At 39.5% G+C, this 24420-nt stretch overlaps 1 protein-coding gene and 1 pseudogene across 2 annotated transcripts; both read right to left on the bottom strand.

The window, feature by feature from the left end:
- Positions 1-2136: 2136 nt before the first annotated feature.
- PFN2 (profilin 2) lies at positions 2137-8777 on the bottom strand. 2 transcript variants are annotated; one of them, XM_022582738.3, is made up of 3 exons: positions 8520-8777; positions 6155-6347; positions 2137-3495 (listed from the first exon to the last, which is right to left on the bottom strand). In XM_022582738.3, the coding sequence occupies exons 1-3, from the start codon at positions 8649-8651 to the stop codon at positions 3398-3400; spliced, it is 423 nt and encodes a 140-aa protein (XP_022438446.1). In that variant the 5' UTR covers positions 8652-8777; the 3' UTR covers positions 2137-3397. The 2 variants fall into 2 exon arrangements, with proteins under 2 accessions (XP_022438446.1, XP_022438445.1); XM_022582737.3 differs by having other exon boundaries at positions 3457-3817.
- Positions 8778-12376: 3599 nt separating this feature from the next.
- On the bottom strand, positions 12377-15050 carry LOC111179162 (anaphase-promoting complex subunit 7 pseudogene; annotated as a pseudogene).
- Between the last annotated feature and the right edge of the window lie 9370 nt (positions 15051-24420).

Here is a 24420-nt window from a genome sequence, read left to right as displayed (position 1 = left end):
TCCTGAAGTAGGGTGTCAGGACAAAACACTGAGCTCAGTGCCTGGCACATAAATATAAGTAGTAGTTTTTATAATTATTAAAGTAAATAATAAAAACATCATACTATTTTTTTTTTTTAAGAGGGAAAAAATTAAAAGTCAGTGTAACGTGTATCAGATGTTCTGTTCCCTCACTCTTTAATCCACAGTTCAAATCAAGGACTTGGTTCCTTCAAATTTAGGTTACGAGTTTTTCTGAGGCAAAAATAATTTTTTTTTTTGAAACTCCAAACTCTTAGTTGTTAAAAATATATATACTTAACAACACTGTCTAGGACTGTTACTAGTTATCTTAATAGTCATTTGAAATCTCTTATAATTTCTCTGGTATAACTATACAGCTTTTTTAATAAGATGTTGAATAAAATTAAAATCCCACTTCTATTAAAAAATATATTCCTAATTTAAAAATTTTCCGATTTTAGAAGTATAGTCACCTGGAAACTTACCTGAGAGAAAAGTTTATATTTTGCCTTCAGAAATGCATATGTAAAATACATTGTATACTGCATACATTTATCCTATTATATAAAATTCATTGGTGAGCATTTTCTTATGTAATTCTTTAATGACTATTTTATCTTTTGGACATACATTTATTCGACCCATAACCCTGCAAGTTAAATCTTGTAGTTTTCCAAGTTTAGTTATTCTAAGTAATGCTGTGGTAGTGACATTCTGCTATATGAATTTATATAGCTCCACTTCCTTAGGTTAAATTCCTAGAACTAAATACACAAAGCAAAGACGCATGTATATATTTTCGTAAGTGTCCTTCAAGTGAAATTGTGGGAAGGGGGCCAATGACTAGTTTCATTATTTTAATGATACAGTTGCCCTCTACCATCTTCTACTCCCCTACCCACACCTCCAGCATTATACACAGTCCCCTCACCTACTTACTATAGGTTCATTCAGTAAGGGTTTCACAAGTGTGGTCACTGCTTTCTAATTAGTTACCCTAACAGTTCTTTACAACTAAAGTATAAATGTATATATTACCATAAAATCATAAATCATCACAACCCAACCACCAGATTTTCATTTGACCCACCTCCTGTTCCTAACAAGGATCTTGTAACAGGTCAAGAAGTTTTATTGTTGTTTTACAATTCTAAGGTATGCCCAGCTGTCAAAGTAGCCCCAAATCCGTATCTTCCATATCTTTACATCCCTGTATGGACAATCAAATTCAGAATTGACAACACTGTCAAAGAAAAAAAATTTAATTATGCACAGTATATTTTAAGTAAGGCAGAGAGATTAACTCCCATTCCCTAACCCACCCTTTCCCAAAGGGGTAGCGTACAGTTCACTTAAAATGGATCAAGGCCGACCTACTGATTGTTTCTAAAGGGACTTCTGGAATCTTCATCTCCAGGGCAGAAATCCAGAGCCCAGAATCTGCATTATAACCAGCTCCCCCAGTTTTGCTTGGACCCACCAACTTTTGAACTTGGAGCTTCTGCTTGACAGTTTGTGATAATCATTTATCTGAATAGTATTAAACATATTTACTAAATTTCAGTACATCTCAGGGACCTTACAACATCTGGGATTAAACTATTACCTAGTCATAGTTAACATGTCACTCCAAAGACAGAAACGGCAAGACATCCCAATTATCTTTTATGCTTTTTAAGGAATGTCTTCCCTTATGTGAGAGTCCCAGCTGGCTGACTTCGGCCTGCCAACATAGCCTCCAAATTGAAAGAAGTCATATGACAGTTCAACACAGAAGAATCCACAATGCAGAAACGCTTCTTGGTATTGGGCCCCTTACTGCTCCATTAGATTTCACATCAAGAGACCAGCAACAAGACAAAAATATTTAATTTCTAGTGGTTAAGTCAATTTTTGCCTCATAAGCCTGAAAATGAGCCTGAAATAACTACAGGCCATTTTTAATAAAGCAAAGCCTACTGAAAATAAATTCCCAGGCACTCATTTTATGATAAATACTAAAGGAAATGGAGTAGGCCATCAGCTGAATTTTTTTTTAAATTTTATGCTTGTAGCAGAGTATATTCCCATTGTATCAAAAATCAACTGTAACAGTAAGCTAACAATTTATATAAACAACAGGAGTCTAGAATATTTGGTTGGAATAAATTTATTTCATCTGTCTGTAAACAAGGTGTTTAATAGTTATGGCATTTTTTTAAATGCATATTAAATCAGATGAGTTAGACTGTATCCCAGATGTAACAAAGTGCAGGGAAAGAAATGGACAAATCAGCAACAAGATTTGTTTTTAAATCTGTACATTATCCACAAGGCCCAAACAATAGAAGCAAATACTAGAATGTCCCTAAAGTAGTGCCATTCGAAAGAAACCTTTAAGAGGTCATTTAAAATCCATCTCACAATAGCAACAGTTCATTTTAACAATAGTATGGCACAGAATACATATGAAAAAAATTCATCACAAGACAGCCAAGTCCACAATAATGCAACTTCATATAAAAACTCAAGCTGCAAATAAAAATTGGTCCTATGAAGAACAAACTGGACACACTCCAGATGGTTATGTTGGGATACCAGATGTCCATAATGGCAGCCTTTTACAATTTTACTAAAGAGTAGAGCTGGTGTGCAAAGAAAAAGACAGGAACAAAAATGTGAGCTATTGCAATGATGGAATGTCCCTGGGGATTCAATCAGTATGGTTACTGTAAGGTCATGGGAGGAAGTGCCTTTGCTCTTGTTTTGCAGTTGCACTTGTCATTATGTCCTGTAGACACTATGAAAAAAGATTTGTCTTTACTCAAGTGCAACAGCAATACTAAAAGCAAACTACTGCAGCTCTCAATAGCTCATCAACAAAAGGAATATTAATTGGTTAAATAAACCAGGCACTGCATAAAAGAAGGTGGAAGCAAACCAAATACCTATGTGCGAAGGGAGGGGGTGGGAAAAGAGTGAAGGAAAGACGCATGCACTTTTTCCTCCCAATCATGCGCTACAAAAGGAAGACTAAATGAGCTAAGTAAATGCTCAAAGTGCTGAAAGACACTGATCAAATTAGAGATTGTACAACCGGCACCTTGCTTAATATTAACTTATTTTAGTAATCAATATCCCATTAATTGCTAAGACAAAGTGATGCCCAACTTGCAATGCCCCCTCCCCCCAAATTTCAAGGTATCATGCAAATCATTACTGTGCTGCAATTATGTTGCCAGATAAGGTTGGTTACATACAGTGGTTAACATACAAATGATCCATTGGGCAAAAAGGAATCGTGACATTAGAAAATAGGTAAAGAAAAATTAGCTACCATCTATAGTCTGGTAGCACTGTGACCATAATTGGGGTGGTGATGAAGACAGTTGCTAGGTAGATGGGGAGAGGCTGCTTACACATCAGACCTCCTCAGGTATAAAGCGAGTTCATATGCTTTCTTGTTAAGTGTGCCTCCGTGGACACCTTCCTTTCCCATGACTATAACCAATGCTGGAGTACACAAGGAAACAAAACAAAAGTGAACAGAATTATTTAAGGGGGGGAGGGCAGAAAGAAAGACACCTTTCCCCACCAACAGAGGGATACAAAGGAGACACAGGTTCATACCCCATCACCCTGCATTGCTAATAAAATTTCCAGAATTAAGACTCAAGCTTACAGCTAGGAAAGTTTAAGAGCAATTTTTCCCTAATACTTAACAGTCTGCCTAGCAGCTAGAACCCAGAGTCTCTCAAGTATTTTGCCATTGAGTATGCCTTCTTATTCAATCCGCCTCCATGGACCCCTTCTTTTCCCATTACAAAGACCAAGACTGAAAGAGAAAGAAGAAAAGTGTTTCAAAAGAAGTGTTAATCAAGAGAGTCCCATAAGTTTTAGCAGACAGAACCCCATTAGTAAGTTACATTAAGTTAGTTTTCCATGAACAACGAAGCACTGAAGTCAGCCAGGTCTCCAAAAAGGAGAACTTTCAAACTAGTAATGTGCTGAAAACATTTTGACTATTAACTGTATCTTGGAAGTCCAATCAGTGCAGCTGCAATGCTCTATAAAAATATCTTTACACTAGCTAGGGAAAAAGAAGTGGGATCATTTATCTTTTTTAATTTTTATTTTATATTGGAGTATAGTTGACTTACAGTGTTGTTTTAGTTTCAGGTGTACAGCAAATGATTCAGTTATACATATAGATACACCTATTCTTTTGCAGATTCTTTTTCCTTTTAGGTTATTATACTGAGTAGAGTTCCCTGTGCTATACAGTAGGTCCTTGTTGATTATTTATTTTCTATATAGTAGTGTGTATCTCTCAATCCCAAACTCTTAATTTATCCCTCCCCCACCACCTTTCCCCTTTGGTAACCATAAGTTTGTTTTCTAAGTCTGTGAGTCTGCTTGTTTTGTAAATAAGTCCTTTATATCATATTTTTTAGATTCCACATATAAGTGATATCATGTGATATTTTTCTTTTTCTTACTCCACTTAGTATGATAATCTTTAGGTCCATCCATGTTGCTGCAAATGGCATTATTTCATTCCTTTTAATGGACATTTATCTTTTATATAGGGCAAAAAACTTCTGATTAGTCTGACAAATACATATTAAACTGGCCCCCAAAAAATAAACTTAAAAAAAAAATAGGTAATTATTTACTTATAAAATTCTCCCCAAATTTAACTGCTTGATTAAGTACCAACTATTAAGTCTTACCAGTGGGGCTAAATGTATCTATTATTTCCAGAGGAAAACCAAGACCGAATTTTAAATAGCATTTTCAGTGTCATTCATAAAAGGACAAATTAAAAGTACCAAAGGCCTGTGCTTACTATATCCTCTCTGTGTTAGCTTTGTTTTTAATTGAGTCTAAACTCCTAAAATAGATTTACTATTTCCAAAAACAGGTTCTTCTATGATGCAGTTCAAAGGTCTATCGTGAAAATATTAACATATGTACATGTCAGATGTTATATTCACTGCCACTAGATGTCAGTAGTGCTGTATGGTATGAAAACATTATTTTTTACGTCACATGGTTGATGCTTTTTAATATATTTATCTGAGCTCAGGTAATGTTTTAGAGATTTGTCTACTATTTCACAGTCATCTAATTTTCCTATAGAGAAATACTCATAAGCATCAACTCACATCAGAACAAGAGTAACCTTTAGGACAGTCACAGGGAGTTGGTAGGACCACTGCAGTAAATTATGGCTCAGAGTAGCTTCAAGTTTCTTCCCATGGTAGATGTGGTCTTAAAATTAGATGTGCCAAGTCTGCTATATGAGGCTACATAAGCCCTATTTACAAAACATTTACACAGGTTAACACATTTAAATGTATCTGTAAATCAACTAGACGTCATAATAAACCTCAGTTTTAAAAGTTGCTTTCAAAAAAGTAGTGAGACTTATTTAGTACAGTAAGAATTTCTGCAATGTTGACAATAGTCAGGAAACATCAGAATTTCTGGACCAGTATATAAATGAAATATAATTTCCTACTTTTCGAATAAATCAGACACACTTAAGTCTTTGAAAATATTTTAGTAAGTGGAAAACTTACTTCAAAACCCTCATTCTAATTATTTCTCTCTTCCCCAGCAATGTTTCTAATAGAAATATGAGCCAATATTAACTCTTCCTTTTTTATGCTGAATAGTGAATGACTAAAATGTGAGCAAGAAAGGAAGAGATCCAAAGGTCAAAGACCCAAAGGGACTAAAGTAACCAATTTGAATGATTTAACAATCTGAATAACTAACAGTTGAAGAGACAAATTGATTTTTTTTAACTTTTTATTTTATATTGGAGTAGTATAGTTGATTAACAATGTTGTGTTAGTTTCAGGTGTACAGCAAAGTGATTCAGTTATCCATACAGAAGAGGCAAATTTAGATGTTGAGTTTACTAAAGTTGAAACTGAAAAGATGATATGAACATTCTATTTGAGAATAGAGGTTAGGTTGTGTATGCAGCTGCTGTAGAGGAAGTAAATCTACAGCAGTGCCTCCTTCAGTGCTGAGCAGTTCACAAAAACCACCTTAAGAGCCATTATGGACTGTTTTAACACTTTATTCAAAATGTTAAAGAGATTGCTTAATCACTTGTAACGTGGCATGCAACTTTCAACCAAAAGTGTGCCTTGCTTACCTCTACCAGCTCTGCCGACGGCAACGTTGTATGTTGGCTCCCCACCTTGACTCTTTGTCCGGATGTCCATTGTGCAGTCACCATCCACGTATAGGCTATCTCTGATCACTGAGCACTTCTTTGCGCCAAGAGTCAAACCACTGGTAAAGAAACCTTCCCGGTCTTTTCCTACAATCATATCTATTTCTACTGGCTGTCCCCCCACCCAGCCCCCAACCAAAAAAAAAAAAAAAAAGGAAAAGAAAAAGAGAGAAAAGAAAAAAGTTGTAGTTAATTCCTTGCCTTGGTATAACAGCAAAGACTGCCAAGTTTGTACTACCACTACAAGACATCCACATTTCAACAATGTAAAATCAAGTTTCAGTCTTTTCTAAAAAATTACTTAATCCTACATGGTGACATGTTTTATGTCAGTCAGTTAATTAGATTTCACAGTTAAGAGTGTAGTCTGTCTGGTAACTAAAACCAGTCTCCGCAAAGAATCTCTAGTTGTTAGTTGACACTAGATAAACTGCAAACTTAAGAGTTATTTATAAACTGTTTCAAATCAGGTGGTAACTGAAGTACTTACGTAATGGTAAAGATTCACCTAAAAACTTTCAACAAAAGCTCATCTATCATAATCAGTCCCGTTACAGTCATGTAGCGTCAAATTTAAAGTTGTTTGAAAGTCTCCTAAAATAACGCCCATGCTTGGCAGACCTGTTCACTTCTACTCGCTTCAAACTGCTTGTAATATCCCCCATAGTATTAATATGAACTTCAAGCCCTAGACTTCAGCGCATCCCCAAATTCATATTTCCCTCCTATTATTCTAGCCGCTTACTCCTTTTTCTCTGCAACTTCCCTTACCCTACCACCTCAGTAATCAGTTTTCTTTCTGGGCAAACGCAAAGAGGATTCTGTCCGCAGCACTGCAGTAGGCAACGGTAAAAGAACAGAGAAAATGGAGGGAGACTGGGAAAGAAACTGAGGTAGCGACCAGAACCGGAAAGGAGAAAACGTGCATTCTAACATTCCATGAATAAGAAGGAAGGCGTCGCCCCCATCAGAACTGCAGAGTCATAGCAGGCCCCAGCCATTTCCAAGCACACTCCTGCAATCTTCCCGGCCAGACAGCGGGAACTCACACACAAAGACAAGAGGACCGCAGAAAAAAAGTTGATCACCAGATGCCAATTCTCTGTAAGAATTGTAGCCCACTGCGGTAATAGGAAACCTGAAAGTACTTGTATCAAGGACTGAGTTCTACACTGCTAGATCTTAAACCATGTTAAGCAGTACAAGAATAATTAGTAGCACCCATAATAGGGGGCCTGGATTTGGGCGTTTGATAGGAAGGGGGCGTGAAGCTTAAGAAATTAAGAGAATGGTCCTGTATTTGATATAATCGTCACAATTTTAGAAAGAGCCTTGTTTAGAAAGAGGCAAAACAATAAAGCAGCACTGGACGCTTAGTGACAATTATCCCCCAGACATGTGGCAACCGAGTCAAACCACCAAGTCACAAAAAAATCAGGCACCGTGAAGCATAAATCTGCATTAGTGCCTTTACTACTATTACTAAAGAGGGAGGGACTTGGAGAACTTAAGTGTCCCCTTGGTCTTCGCAGATTACTAAAAGCCCCTTTAAGCACCCCCTTTTTTAGAGCTATGTTGCGTAACTGGGGATAACGGTGTATCGATGAATCTCCATAGGAGGAGGAGAGAAATCAATGGCAGTTCGCCATCTTGGAGAATTAAAAAAAAAAAATTCTATGGAGCCTGAGCTGTAGTCGAGATTCACGAATCCACCTACGTTGTCGGTGTATATTTCTCGCAAGCCTCGGAGGCCTGGACACCGGCAAACCTCCGCCAAGTCGCCGCGAGGATCCCGGAGGCCGGGCAACCGCCGCCTCTCACAGCCCGCGGCGCGGGCGGCGCGCTGTCCCCGGAGCGAGGGGCGGCCCGGCCGCCGGAGGACCCCCGCCCGGGCCCAGCGCGCCCCGGCCCGGCCCCTCCGGTCCCCGCTTCCACCCCGGGACGTACAAAGCGAGCCTCAGGGCTTCCAAGGGACCCAGGAGGACCGAACAAGGGGAAAAGGGCCCCCACCCCCGAGCCGGCGAGTGCCCCCTCCCCCAGCCTCACCCGGACAGGCACTGGGAACGCCGGGGAGCCGGGCCGCCGCCCCCGCCAGTCAGCGCAGCCCCGCAGAGGGGGCGTCCCCGGGCCTCCGGCTCTCCGCCCGCCCGGCAGCCGCATCCTTGGCGCCGGCCGCCCCGCACACCTGCCGGCGCGGCCCTCCCGGTGGCCCGGCTCCGCGCGGCGGCGCCCCCACGGCCGGCCCCGCTCGGGTTCGGGTCCCCGGGCCACCGCCGGTTCTCACCGTAATGCTCTGGAAGACGCCCCCGGCTGTGGCTGCCCATACGTATTTGGCGTCGCAGTAGCCGACAATGGCGGCCTCCTGGCAGCAGCCATCGCACATCAGGTTATCCACGTAGCTCTGCCAACCGGCCATCTTCGAGCCCTTCGCACTGCAGCGGGGACGGCGAGGAGCAGCAGGCGCAGCGGCGGCGGCGGCGGTCGCGGGCGGCGGCGGCGGCGGCGGCGGCGGCGCGGGTGGAGGCGGGGCGGGGGCGGGGAGGAGGCGGCTCTGCGCAGGCACCGACCGCCCCCCTCCCCGAGGAGCTGCGGAGGGAGGACGCTGGGACGGTGGTGAGGGACAAGCTGCGGAGCACGCCCGGGCCGGCCGCCCTCCCGCCCGCAACCGCGGGACTGACTAACCAACGGCGGGAGGCTGCGGAGCTGCTGTGCCACCGACTACAGCGGCGACTGCTCCTTACCGCGGTTTCCGCAGCTCTCCGCCGTTTCGGCGGGGCGTGCGCGAGCGCGTGCGTGCGATCCTTCCGCGGCGCGCCGACTCGGAGGGTCCCGGCGAGGGAGAGGGAGACTGAGCGGGAGGGGCGCGGAGGGATACCGGCCGGGCAATCACAGCCGCCACGTGCGGACAGCTAGACCCGGGCGCGGCGGCGTCGCTGTGGGTGGCTGAGTTTCGGACCCCGGGCCTGCAGAGAGGGCGTCTCTCTTGTCGGACTCCGCACCCCAGGGACGGCGGCTTGTGGGAAGCCTCGGAGTCCCTGCGTCCGGGCTGTGAAACGCCTCTGTTCTGCGTCCGGTGGCTCGGGATGCGAAATCTTGCGCCTAGGTGTCGGATTGCAGAGTTGCCCTGGTGACGGGGATGCGGAGCGTTTACTCCTCTTTGTGGTGGGGGCGGGCTGGTAGCAGGGTCGCCCACTCTCATCTTAAGCGTCCCCAGTGGGACCCTCTTCCCTGGACCCCTCTGCCTCTTGGCCACAAAGGCTACCGAGCGGGCGCGCTCCGACAACCTGAAATCAGAGCTGGCGTTCGTGGCTTTAAGGAACATTTCTGAGCTTTGCCGATCTTTCATTATTGTTTCATTTGGGTACCACGGGCCTCTCATTGTGTGGATTCTTTGACAGGAAGAACCCCTCTTCCCCTTAAGGTTGCTTACGTGTGGCTAAATTGCTCGTAAATTGCGAACAAAACAGCAACCTATGTAAAATTATTGGTTGGTAACTGGGAAAGTTACTGGTGGGTCGAAGAAGTCGCTGAATATATAAAGAATTTTAAAATCTAAGAGTTCACTGTATGAACATGGTAATATTTCTGCTCTCGAAGGGTGAAATAATTTCAGGACCCAGATCTCAGAATGGCTTGTATTTACAAGTTAAACCATGGGTGGAGTCCCTGTGAATCTTGAGTGTTCTTTAGTAACCTCTGGGCGTTCTGACTAGACCGGGAATTAGGAGACGTCCAACACTTTCAAGTGAACAAAACGATCTGTCAGTCAAGGGAAGAGAGCGTCTCAAAACGTTGAAAAGTCGATTTTCAACTTTAAAGTTACTGTGTAAGGTCACAATTTGTGACAGGAGGATTACACAGAAGTAGCTCAGGAAAGAAAACAAAGACGTTGCTAAGCAATCTAATTGGTTCTGAAGTTTTCTGTTTTTTCTGCAGTTTGCTTTGAAATGTACAACTCCTGCAGGCAAGGGAAGAAAAGCACAGTAAGAGAAACTCCAAGTCCTGCTCCTATCAGATTGAGACAATGTATTCTCCCATGTTCTGATGATACAGAAAACCTGTGTGGTATAAAATGTGACAAAACGTGTTTCATTTTTGCAGGTGTGCCTTCCACCTGGTTTAGTCACACTTACTGGTTCTTGTTTAGTACTCTGCTTTTTTGTGGTAGTTGTTGATGGTTTTAATCCTTCATTCTTACCAGTTTATCGACTTAAAAGTTAATGATCACAATGTGCTGATAGCACGAAGTGTCATTGTAGGAATTCATCAAGCTGTACACTTATTGATTTGTGCTGTTTGTACACGTTATAATTCAATAAACAGTAAAAAAGAAAAATAATGATAGCTTGAAATTGACTTATTTATTAATCTACTCTGAAGTTTTTAAGATTCAATTTTGACACTATTATCTTCAATAGCAAAGAGATGCAAATAATGCATTCCATTCTTATTCTTTTATTGTTGTCTAAACAGCAAAAGGACTACATTAACTGAATATTCTGGTATTCAAATCTCAAAAGATTCTAAAGCACATTGATTGGGTAAAACATAAGAATTTAGAATTCCTATCACTATTTTTTAAATATCCTTCAAAATATAACAGTATTTTAAAATTACTGTTATACTTTTCCAACATGGTGTTATTTCTTTCCCAGAATTGCACAGTAAAATTTAATCAACTATGAAAAATATCTGTATAATAGACTAACTAGGTTTAGATTTTGAGATGATACATTCAAAGAGAGTCTATTTACTGTCTCTTTTCAGTCCTGTAATAAAAAAAAAAATCCTGTGCCTGTTTTCTTTAGAACCAGACTCAGAGCATGCTGCCTTATTTTTTATTTGTATACAGTGATCTGTTCCTATTTCCTGTAACTATTGCTTACCACAAAGTGTTTCAAAAGGCATGTGTAGAAGTAGAACACTGAGTTTTAGGAATTGGAAAGTTAAGTCTAAGAGAGTATCAATATGAGAAAAAATACCAATTTGTATCTTTCCTTTTTTTCAGAGTAACTGATCCCCTACAGTGATAATAATGATGTCTGGGCAGAAGCAGAGAAAAATCAAAGCTCTGCTGTTGATACAGATATCCAGATGTAGCTAACAACAGTCAGTCGTAGCATGTTTAAATGTGGAATGCATTATTATGCATTCTTTGCAAAATCTTTCATTCTTATTTAGGAAAACAGTAACTGTGGTAAATTAGATTCTTTAATGTATCAGTCAAGGATTGCCTGAGCAATTTTAAGTCCATGTGTAAATCATTTGACATTCTAGCAAAATACAAAGAAACAAGTTGTAATTAAGATGTACTCAACCTGATAAACATTGGGGTAAGAACTAAAACTATATAATTAGCCCCAAAACAGTAAAACACTAATTAACTAAGCCCACCTCAAGTCCTCAATTAACTAAAATTTTAACTTCCATACTTCATTTTTTTTGAAAAAAAAAAGGTGTTTTAATTATAAAAGCAATTGTCACAACAATCAAGAAAGTTTAGAAAATGGAGCAAAATCACCCTTAATGCCACAAGCAATAAACATGTTATCTTTTAAATGTATTTACCCATTGTTTTGTGATTTTCACAGTAAAAAAACAAGGAGTACCTACAATTCTGGATTTGTCAATTTTACCCTGAAACTATGAATTTTTGATTTTTATAGCTTAAGTTTATTTAATACAAGTTAAAATTGTTATATTTTTCTTTCTGATAAATTTAACCTTTAAGTAGTGGCCCTCTTTATCACTAGTACTGTTTTGTTGTTGTTGTTGTTTTTGTGTGTGTCTTAAAATCTATTTTGTCAAATATTAAGGTAATTATCCCAGTTCTCTTTTTATGGATATTTATCTGATATATCTTTCCTGTCTCCCTCCCCTTCCCCCTCCCTTTCTCCCCCTCCTCCTTCTCCCCTCCTCCCTTCTCTTCCATCTCTCTCTCTCTCTCACTTTCCCTGTCCTTAAATTTTACATGTCTCTTCACTTAGCTGGATTTTGGCTCTCTGTCTAATATGCAGTCTAATTTTTTTTTTCTTTACAAAAAATGGTTTTATTAATTACCCCAACTGCACCTCTGTTCATGCTCTAGGTCACCCTTGTTTCTCAGATTCGACCCAGGCTCATAGGCAAGTTACCAGATTAGCAAATAGGAGAACTGTTCTGCAAAACAGCAACTGTCAGCTTAAGACATTACTAACATTGCAGAAGGAAGCAAGGTTACTAGGGAAGTGTGGACACCCCAGGATAATGATTTCTGGGACAGGAAACCCTCTGAAAGAGCCAGTCCGACTGTCTATTCCTCGAGCTTGCACTCTGTCCCAGAAGCCCCGACACGTCTACGGGCCTCTCAGAGCGCTCCCTTTGTGCTCCCTGGCTGGAGCAGAGGAGGATGGAGATATATGGAAGGTTGGTCAGGCTCAGTTTTTAAAAATGAAGCCACTACTAGAAATATGGAGCAAGGGGCAGAGACCCCTGGTGCAATCACATGCTGAATCATTGACTTCCCAGAGAGCCGGCTCCTTACAGGTTCCTTCAGTCCATGGAAGTGCTCAGAGCGGGGCGGGCCAGGGTGGCCACGGAGCTGAGCCTGCCTCACTGCATGCCGAGCCACTGCTCCTGGCCAGCCCACTGGGCCGCCTCACTGTCGCTGCCCCCCAGGTCCCCTTCTTCCCCACTCCCTTCCATGTGGTCCACGTCTTCCTCCTGAGTGGCATCCGCGGGACTCTTCTCCTTCTCCACCTTCTGCATCCCCTCTAGAGACTTCTGGTCACTGGGGTCCAAACTAGGGGACAACCAAACAAAGGAAAGGCCTGAATCTCTGCCTTGCTTCTTCCTGGCTAATGTGTCATCTCCCTGGCACAGCAGTGAAATGACCACCCAGTCACAGAGAAACTGCTAATGCCTGGCCTCTCCAAACAACTCCAGTTCCATAGGCAGGATTGAGGGAGTCCACCACTTAGTGCTATACTGTACTGGTCCATTGCTTCCTGATACTCACTGACAGCTACAAGGAAATCTAGGGTCCGAGGCAGGACACAGTCTCTGATTAGCTAGCGTGTTCCGCAGCAAAGCAATTCCAACTTCGTATTTCTGTTCTCTGGTAAGTAGCTCTGCTTTTTTCTCCGCAGCCTTAATATAGTTCAGCCTTTGGGTCAGGGCTTTATCTAATAAAGTTTTGCTTTCTCCTGTGTCACTGGGTCTTCAAGACAAATGGTGGCTGAAAGGGTAAGGGTCTGTGCGTTGGCTCCTAGAGTTTTGTAAACATAGTTACCCATTACCATTGCTTCATGAATACTGTTGGAGGCTAAGTAACATTCGATGAGACCTTCATAACAATCTAAGCGACAAGGTGCAAGACATATAGCCTCCCGAAAGTGGATTACTGCTTCTTGGACTCTGTCCATGTTTCTAAATGCTGCTCCCTTAAGTAGCAAAGCTTGAACACTATTACTGTTCAGCTGAATGGCCTTGGCTCCTAAATAGAGGGCTTGGGAGTAGTGTTTATCCTTTAATTTTTTATTCATGTGGAACTTGTATGTTCAATTTCTATTGTTTTAGTGTTACCCTGGAAATTTTACCATGCATATTTAATAGAACAAAGCTTTAAATTAAATAATATCTTAAACTCTCCAACAGACAATCCAAGAACCTTAGAACACTTTAAGTCTGATCACGCCTCTCCAGACTTTTTACGCAGGTATTTATATACATGTATTTATATGTTTCCTATTTTATTTACTTACCATTCCTTCTCATATCTCAGACCATTACTTTATGATCCTTTTCTTCTTTCTAAAATAAATATTTAGAAGTTCTTTTAGTGGAGGTCTCTTGATGGTAAACTCTCTTTTTGTTCATCTGAAAATATCCTTGTATCACTTTCATTCTTAAAAAAAATAGGTTGGATCTACAATGCAAGACTAACACCTTGAAGATGGTATTATTTCATTCATTCTGGTGTTCATCATTGCTGCTGTACTTTATGATCTGTTCTTTTTCTCTACTTTTGGAATCTTTTTGTCTTTGCTGTTCCACAGTTCCACTATGATGTATCTATACCTGGGTTTCTTTTCTTCTACTTGGAAACATAGATTTATATCTATGATCACTTCTGGAAAATTCTCAGTCATCACCTCCTCAATTATTCCTTTTCCTCAGTTCTCTCTACTCTGTTCTTTTAGGGTTCAAATAAATGTTTCCTTTTCCTCTTCTGTTCTCCATATCTCTTAGCTTTTCCATCTTCTTACCTCTCTGTGCTGCATTCTGGGAAATTTCTTCAGTCACATGTTCCAGTTCATTCTTTGACTATGTTTCATCTGTTGGCAAACCCCTACATTGAGTTTTATTAATTCCTAAAAAATCTATTTTTTATTTTTAGAAATTCCACTTTATTGTCACATAGATCTTTCTCATTGTTCCTGATAGTCTCATTGTTTGCCCAACTTTGTGGTTCCATACTAAATTTCTTTAAACATTTCTTACCTAGTTATTCTATACTCTGTATATGACAATCCCAATATCTAAATAAGCTGTGTTATTTTTTTCTCTCACGCATGGTGTCTTGCCTCCTTGTGTACTTGGTGATCTTAGATTATGAATTTATATTTTCTGGATCTTACGTAAGTGGGAATTCAAATGGCTTAAATTGAAGACACTTCATTTCAAAGATGATTTTCATCTGCTGCTGCTGCCTGTCCAGGAGTGCCAGCAACCTGGGGCCACTTTAAACCGCTCTATGGTGTCCCCTAAAGCAGGTGTTCCCTAAATCAGCGGTCCCCAACCTTTTTGGCATTAGGGACAGGTTTCGTGGAAGACAACTTTTCCACGGACGGGGGTGGGGGGGTGTTCAGGCGGTAACGCGAGTGATGGTTCAGGCGGTAACGCGAGCAATGGGGAGCGGCAGCTGAAGCGTTGCTCGCTCACCCTCCGCTCACCTCCTGCTGTGCGGCCCGGTTCCTAACGGGCTGTGGACCGGTACCGGTCTGTGGCCCAGGTGTTGGAGACCCCTGTCCTAAATGCAGGAGTATCAGATTTACCTCCTCACACAGAACTGCTATTGGCATTTGCAGTCAGACCAACTCCATGTCTCCAGCATGCATAAAGAACCCTGCTCTAATTTCTGCTCAAGACTTATTTCTCTTTATTTGGTAGGAAGAAGGGTCTTTGAAGACTTTTCTAATTTCTGAGAGCCAAACAAAACATCAAAAACTGTTTTTGATTCACATCTAGTTTTGTAGCAGGATGATTCCTTCACTATATCTAGTCCACTGTGATGAGAAGCAAAAGTCGTACCCACAATTTTGCATCTTCTGTGTTTCATTCAATAACTATAAATTGAACATAGGTTTCTGGGTTGGGTACTGGTTGGTGCTATTTACTGAGACAAGGAATTTGGAAAGATGAACAACACTAAGGAGGGAGATATTAAGCTTAGTTGACTTTTCTGTACTTGTGAGATGTCTAGTGAAAATGTTGCTTGGCAGTTAGATATAGAACCCTGTAGTTCAGAAGAGGGGTCTGGACTCAAGATAACATTTCAAAAATGAGTAAAGGAAGAGATGTTCACCATGAAAACAGAATGAGTGGCCAGAGAAGTCAGGTGGGAAATCAGGAGCCAGTAAATCATAAATGCACAAGGAAGAGAGTTTCTCTAAATGGTAGGAATGGACAAGAGTAGCAAATAATGCTGAGAAGTCAAATAAGAGGAGGATTGAAAGGTGCTCAAATATCATATGAGACCACTTAAATATGGAATCTAAAAAAAAAAAAGATACAAATGGACTTATTTACAAGACAAATAGACACAGACATAGAAAACGAACTTATGGTTACCAAAGGAGGATGGGGGGAAGGATAAATTGGGAATCTGGGATTAACAGATACACACCATTATATATAAAATAGATAAACAAGGACCTACTGTATGGCACAGGGAACTATATTCAATATCGTGTAATAACCTATAATGGAAAAGAGTCTGGAAAAGAATAGACATACATATGTCTAACAGAATCACTTTGCTGTACACCTGAAACTATCACAACATGATAAATCAGTTACACTTCAATTTTTTTAATGTAAAAAATAAAAGAAATATTGGGTTGGCCAAAAAGTTCCTTTAGTTAGTGAATAAAGTCAAAAGTTCTTCGTGAAAATGAAACATGTCTTATTTTTACTTAAAACCGAACAAACTTTTTGGCCAACCCAATACACTGTACTGTAATGATTCTCAACTTCATAAATTACATCCCAAAATCCACGGATGAAATAAATGCCTTAAAGACTTAAAAAAAAAAAAAAGTACAGTTGGATAGAATTGGCCTTAGACAAAAGATGGGACTTCATTTTAACAGCAGTATATATAATTGTCGCGTTTTCACCTTTTTACTGCAGTATAAGATATATACAGAAAAGAGTATCAATCATAAATATATACCATGATGAATTTCACAAAGTGAACTCACCCGGTTAACCAACACCCAGATCAAGAAACAGGATGATATCAGGAGCCCAAGGGTTCTCTTCTTGCCCATGTTAAGTCAACTATTCTTCTCAGGGTTTTAACTACTTTTCTGACTTCTTAGAACTCATAGGATAATTTTGCCTATTTTTGAACTTTATATAAATTTCTCCTCACACAGTTGTTCTTTTTTTGTGATGCTTTCTGGCTTCTTTCCCTCAATTATTTGTGAGAGTCATACATATTTTGCATGCTCATTCTCGTTGCTGTATAGAATTCCATTATGTGACTAAAGCATAGTTTATTCCTTCCACTGGTGGTGCATATTTGGTGAGTTCCTGGGTTTTTGCCGTTATGAATATAAACACTTCAGTGCATGTGTTTTGGTAAGCAGAGGTGAGCACATTCCTAGGAACGGGATTGCTCATAGGTTTAGGGTCAGTAGATAACTATGAAACAACCTTCTGAAGAGATTTTACCCAGGTGCTGGCAATGTATGAAAGTTTCAGTTACTCCACATTTTCACCAACATTTGGTATGATCTCTTTTTAATTTTAAACATTTTGCTGGGAATGTAATGACAATTTATTATGGCTCTAATTTGTATATCTCCAATGGCAAATCTTTATCAGTGAGTACCTTTTTCATGTTTGTTAGTCATTTGGACACTTTTTTGTGAAGTGCTTGCAGTAGTACTGACAGCACAGCAGTTCATCAAGTGGGTGCATCTTAAGTTGTCCTTCCTTTTTGAAAAATCAAGTAAGTTGAGAAATAATAAAAGAAAATTTAGTTGTGATTTGTGTGGCAGTAAGCTTTCAAAGGCATAGAAATGTAAACATATTTTTAGAAAAATGTCTAACAGCAAAATTTAAAGTATGGCACTTAACTCAGTTAATCAAATGGGCTAGACATTACCAGTTTCAACTGTTTTTCCTTGCTAACAGAATCATAAATGCAGTTGGAGGGGGGCGTGTAACAATTGAATTTAAAATACTTCCAAAAGCTAGGGTGAGCATCTAGTCCTCCGGTGGCCAAAAGTTACTTCATGGCAAGCTACTTTCCCCGATACATCAAAAAGAAAAAGACAGCCAGTGTAAGCTTTCTGCCTTTAACCTGTCCTCCTCCCCCTTGTCCAGACCGTGATGATGCCCATTTGTGACTATGCTGAGGATGGTAGAGCAGGAAGGGAGAAGGGACCTGCTTTCTCAAGTGCTTCACCAGCTTTGCACAGCCTACCCCAGACTCTTGTTACATAAACTCCTTAGTTGGTTAAGCTAATACAGTCAGCCTCTGTTAAGTGCAACCAAACCCCGTACCAACCAGAACATCCATTTTCCTACCCCACCTCAGGTCCCTAAGGTTTTTATCCAGTGTTGTTTTTCCATAATGAGTTAAGCACTTGAGGAAATGCTTTATAGTTATTGCATCCCTATTGTAACAATGACTGAATTGACCATATCACGGAAAATTGCTCTTCCAGTTTTGTTGCAGTAATACATTAAATAGTGCCCTAGAGGCTTCAAGGATTTCATGTCCCTTCCTAAATGTCACACCAGCTGATGGAGAATTCCCTATGAGTTTTGACTCATTTTCTCTGATTTACCACATGCACAAAGAGGATTCTTGAATCATAGGTGAAACATTTCATTCCAAGAAAGTTGTGCTTGAAGTTGAGGGGTTTGTTGTAGAATTCCCAGGGGAAGGAAGAGGACAAAGCCTGTAAAAGCACTGGCCATCTCATTATCTGATATATGAGAGAAATGCAGCCACTCTAGCACAACACTCCCCAAAGAGATAACACATCTAATTTTTCTTGATCTCAGTCCCAGAAGGCAAGCAATGAAATTTAATTTCATTAAATAGTCTTCCAAAAAAGTTTTAAAAGGAGGCTTTAAATTTTTGTTGTTGTTGTTTTTCTCTAATAAAGCTCAGATTTCACTTCTAGGGGAAATGTTTCTGGGTCTCCAAACATACCGAAGAGTAGAGAACTAAAAGTGTAAACTGAACAATGATGCATTGCATTTAAAAGTAACTTTTAAAATGAATATTAAAATATGGAGGGGACAAATTAGGAGTTTGGGATTAACAAATACATACTACTATATATAAAATAAGCAACAAGGTGCTACTGTACAGCACAGGGAACTATTATTCAATATCTTGTAACAACCTATAACGGAACAGAATCTAAAAAAGAATATATACATACGTGAATATATATATATATATATATATATGAATCTGAAAGAATATATATGTGTGTGTGTGTATAACTGAATCACTTTGCTGTACACCTGAAACTAATACAATATTATAAATCAACTATAAATCAATAAAATTTTTTTGAATTTTATTTAATTAATTTTTTTATACAGCAGGTTCTTATTAGTCATCCATTTTATACACATCAGTGTATACAGGTCAATACCAATCTCCCAATTCATCACACCACCACCATCACCACCCCGCCACTTTCCCCCCTTGGTGTCCCTACGTTTGTTCTCTACATCTGTGTCTCAATTTCTGTCCTGCAAACTGGTTCATCTGTACGATTCCACATATATGCGTTAATATACAATATTTGTTTTTCTCTTTCTGACTTACTTCACTCCGTATGACAGTCTCTAGATTTATCCACGTCTCTACAAATGACCCAATTTCGTTCCTTTTTATAGCTGAGTAATATTCTACTGTAAATATGTACCACATCTTCTTTATCCATTCATCTCTCGATGGGCACTTAGGTTGCTTCCATGACCTGGCTATTGTAAATAGTGCTGCAATGAACATTGGGGTGCATGTGTCTCTTTGAATTATGGTTTTCTCTGGGTATATGCCCAGTAGTGGGATTGCTGGGTCATATGGTAATTCTATTTTTAGTTTTTTAAGGAACCTCCATACTGTTCCCCATAGTGGCTGTATCAATTTACATTCCCACCAACAGTGCAAGAGGGTTCCCTTTTCTCCACACCCTCTCCAGCATTTGCTGTTTGTAGATTTTCTGATGATGCCCATTCTAACTGGTATGAGGTGATACCTCATTGTAGTTTTGATTTGCATTTCTATAATAATTAGTGATGTTGAGCACCTTTTCATGTGCTTCTTGGCTATCTATATGTCCTCTTTGGAGAAATGTCTATTTAGATCTTCTGCCTATTTTAGGATTGGGTTATTTGTTTTTTTTAATATTGAGCTGCAAGAGCTGTTTATATATTTTGGAGATTAATCCTTTGTCCGTTGAGTCGTTTGCAAATATATTTTCCCATTCTGAGGGCTGTCTTTTCGTTTTGTTTATGGTTTCCTTTGCTGTGCAAAAGCTTTTAACTTTCATTAGGTCCCATTTGTTTATTTTTATTTCCATTACTCTAGGAGGTGCATCAAAAAAGATCTTGCTGTGATTTATGTCAAAGAGTGTTCTTCCTATGTTTTCCTCTAAAAGTTTTATGGTGTCCGGTCTTACATTTAGGTCTCAAATCCATTTTGAGTTTATTTTTGCATATGGTGTTAGTGAGAGTTCTAATTTCATTCTTTTACATGTAGCTGTCCAGTTTTCTCAGCACCACTTACTGAAGAGACTGTCTTTTCTCCATTGTATATCCTTGCCTCCTCTGTCATAGATTAGTTGACCATAGGTGTGTGGGTTTATCTCTGGGCTTTCTATCCTGTTCCATTGATCTATATTTCTGTTTTTGTGCCAGTACCATGTTGTCTTATTTACTGTAGCTTTGTAGTATAGTCTGAAGTCAGCGAGTCTGATTCCTCCAGCTCCGTTTTTTTTCTCTGAAGACTGCTTTGGCTATTCAAAGTCTTTTGTGTCTCCATACAAATTTTAAGATTTTTTTGTTCAAATTCTGTAAAATATGCAGTTGGTAATTTGATAGGGATTGCATTGAATCTGTAGATTGCTTTGGGTAGTATAATCATTTTCACAATATTGATTCTTCCAATCGAAGAACATGGTATATCTCTCCATCTGTTGGTATCACTTTTAATTTCTTTCAACAGTGTCTTATAGTTTTCTGCATACAGGTCTTCTGTCTCCTTAGGTAGGTTTATTCCTAGGTATTTTATTCTTTTTGTTGCAATGGTAAATGGGAGTGTTTTCTTAATTTCTCTTTCAGATTTTTCATCATTAGTGTATAGGAATGCAAGATATTTCTGTGCATTAATTTTGTATCCTGCAACTTTACCAGATTCATTGATTAGCTCTAGTAGTTTTCTGGTGGCATCTCTAGGATTTTCTATGTATAGTATGATGTCATCTGCAAACAGTGACAGCTTTACTTCTTCTTTTCCAATTTGTATTCCTTTTATTTCTTTTTCTTCTCTGATTGCTGTGGCTAAGACTTTCAAAGCTATGTTGAATACCAGTGGCGAGAGTGGACATTCTTGCCTTGTTCCTGATCTTAGAGGAAATGCTTTCTGTTTTTCACCATTGAGAATGCCATTTGCTGTGGGTTTGTCGTATATGGCCTTTATTATGTTGAGGTAGGCTCCCTCTACGCCTGCTTTCTGGAGAGTTTTTTATCATAAATGGGTGTTGAATTTTGTCAAAAGCTTTTTCTGCATCTATTGAGATGATCATATGGTTTTTATTCTTCAATTTGTTAATATGGTGTATCACACTGATTGATTTGCATATATTGAAGAATCCTTGCATCCCTGGGTTAATTCCCACTTGATCATGGTGTATGATCCTTTTAATGTGTTGTTGGATTCTGTTTGCTAGTATTTTATTGAGGATTTTTGCATCTATATTCATCAGTGATATTGGTCTGTAATTTTCTTTTTTTGTAGTATCTTTGTCTGGTTTTGGTATCAGGGTGATGGTGGCATCATAGAATGAGTGTGGGAGTGTTCCTTCCTCTGCAATTTTTTGGAAGAGTTTGAGAAGGATGGGTGTTAGCTCTTCTCTAAATGTTTGATAGAATTCACCTGTGAAGCCATCTGGTCCTGGACTTTTGTTTGTTGGAAGATTTTTAATCATAGTTTCAATTTTATTACTTGTGATTGGTCTGTTCATATTTTCTCTTTCTTCCTGGTTCAGTCTTGGAAGGTTATACCTTTCTAAGAATTTGTCTATTTCTTCCGAGTTGTCCATTGTATTGGCATAGAGTTGCTTGTAGTAGTCCCTTAGGATGCTTTGTATTTCTGCGGTGTCCATTGTAACTTCTTTTTCATTTCTAATTTTATTGATTTGAGTCCTCTCCCTCTTTTTCTTGATGAGTCTGGCTAATGGTTTATCAACTTTGTTTATCTTCTCAAAGAACCAGTGTTTAGTTTTATTGATATTTGCTATTGTTTTCTTTGTTTCTATTTCATATATTTCTGCTCTGGTCTTTATGATTTCTTTCCTTCTGCTAACTTCGGGTTTTGTTTGTTCTTCTTTCTCTAGTTCCTTTAGGTGTAAGTTTAGATTGTTTATTTCAGATTTTTCTTGTGTCTTGAGGTAGGCTTGTATTGCTATAAACTTCCTTCTTAGAACCGCTTTTGCTGCATCCCATAGGTTTTGGATCATCATGTTTGTTTGTTTGTTTTTGTGGTATGCGGGCCTCTCACTGCTGTGGCCTCTCCCGCCATGGAGCACAGGCTCTGGACGCGCAGGCCCAGCGGCCATGGCTTACGGACCCAGCTGCTCTGTGGCACGTGGGATCCTCCCGGACTGGGGCACGAGCCCGCATCCCCCGCATCGGCAGGCAGACTCTCAACCACTGCGCCACCAGGGAAGCCCCGATCATCATGTTTTCACTGTCATTTGTCTCTAGGTATTTTTTGATTTCCTCTTTGGTTTCTTCAGTGATCTCCTGGTTATTTAGTAACGTACTGTTTAGCCTCCATGTGTTTGTGTTTTTTACATTTTTTCCCTGTAATTGATTTCTAATCTCATAGCATTGTGGTCAGAAAAGATGCTTGATATGATTTCAATTTACTTAAATTTACTGAGGCTTGATTTGTGACCCAAGATGTGATCTATCCTGGAGAATGTTCCGTGCGCACTTGAGAAGAAAGTGTAATCTGCTGTTTTTGGATGGAATGTCCTATAAATATCAGTAAAATCTATCTGGTCTATTGTGTCATTTAAAGCTTCTGTTCCCTTATTAATTTTCTGGTTGGATGATCTGCCCATTGGTGTAAGTGAGGTGTTAAAGGCCCCCACTATTATTGTGTTACTGTCTATTTCCTCTTTTAGAGCTGTTAGCAGCTGACTATGGATTGAGGTGCTCCTATGTTGGGTGCTTATATATTTATGATTGTTATATCTTCTTCTTGGGTTGATTCCTTGATCATTATGTAGTGTCCTTCCTTGTCTCTTGTAACATTCTTTATTTTAAAGTCTTTTTTATCTGATATGAGTATTGCTACTCCAGCTTTCTTTTGATTTCCATTTGCATGGAATATATTTTTCCATCCCCTCACTTTAAGTCTGTATGTGTCCCTAGGTCTGAATTGGGTCTCTTGTAGACAGCATCTATATGGGGTCTTGTTTTTGTATCCATTCAGCGAGCCTGTGTCTTTTGGTTGGAGCATTTAATCCATTCACGTTTAAGGTAATTATCGATATATATATTCCTATTGCCATTTTCTTAATTGTTTTGGGTTTGTTCTTGTAGGTCCTTTTCTTGTCTTGTGTTTCCCACTTAGAGAAGTTCCTTTAGCATTTGTTGTAGAGCTGGTTTGGTGGTGCTGAATTCTCTTAGCTTTTGCTTGTCTGTAAAGCTTTTGATTTCTCCATTGAACCTGAATGAGATCCTTGCTGGGTAGAGTAATCTTGGCTGTAGGTTCTTCCCTTTCATCACTTTAAGTATATCATGCCACTCTCTTCTGGCTTGTAGAGTTTCTGCTGAGAAATCAGTTGTTAACCTTGTGGGAAATCCCTTGTATGTTATTTGTCATTTTTCCCTTGTTTTCAATAATTTTTCTTTGTCTTTAATTTTTGCCAATTTGTTTACTATGTGGCTCAGTGTGTTTCTCCTTGCGTTTATATTGTATGGGACTCTCTGCACTTCCTGGACTTGTGTCGCTATTTCCTTTCCCATGTTAGGGAAGTTTTCGACTATAATCTCTTCAAATATTTTCTCGGGTCCTTTCTCTCTCTCTTCTCCTTCTGGGACCCCTATAATGCAAATGTTGGTGCATTTAATATTTTTCCAGAAGTCCACAGATAAATATATGTGTTTTTAAAATATCTTTTCATATTTGAAGAACATTATCATCACCACCACCACCTGCAGCACCCTCATCTTTATGGAGAAACATATAGTAGGTAGCTAATTATGGGCATAAGAAGACTCTCAAAGACCATGTTGATTCCCTACATTGCCTTACCATTTCAGGATTCTCCAGACTCCTGGATGGATGTACATTAACCAAAGAAACCAACAGCAAAACAAAAGCATAAAGAAACACATGAATGGGGAGTAGGATAATTATTCCAACTCTAAGTGAAAAGGAAGTGTTTTCAGTGTTGAATAAGTAAACATGACTAGATTCAGAACTGTTAAAGACTGGAGTTCCAAATAATATCTAGGGTAAAGTGAAACTCTCCCAATACTTTTCCTTTATGTTGTAGAGATTAAACCCATCTGAGGGATACTTCTGTGTCTCTGTTTTTAAGAACTGTGTAACACAATGTATTTAATTTGAACAATTTATTTGCTATCAATTCTTCTTAGTGGATAGCAGATATTCCTTACAGTGTTAGTATTTTTCAAATCATGTATTGAGC

Source organism: Delphinapterus leucas, chromosome 4 (assembly GCF_059928025.1).
Source record: "Delphinapterus leucas isolate spDelLeu-1000000601 "Yukka" chromosome 4, BTC_Dleu_Yukka2, whole genome shotgun sequence".
Lineage (NCBI taxonomy): Eukaryota > Metazoa > Chordata > Mammalia > Artiodactyla > Monodontidae > Delphinapterus > Delphinapterus leucas.
The sequence above is the reverse complement of the archived record's forward strand: the minus strand, read 5'-3'. Positions and strand labels throughout refer to the sequence as shown.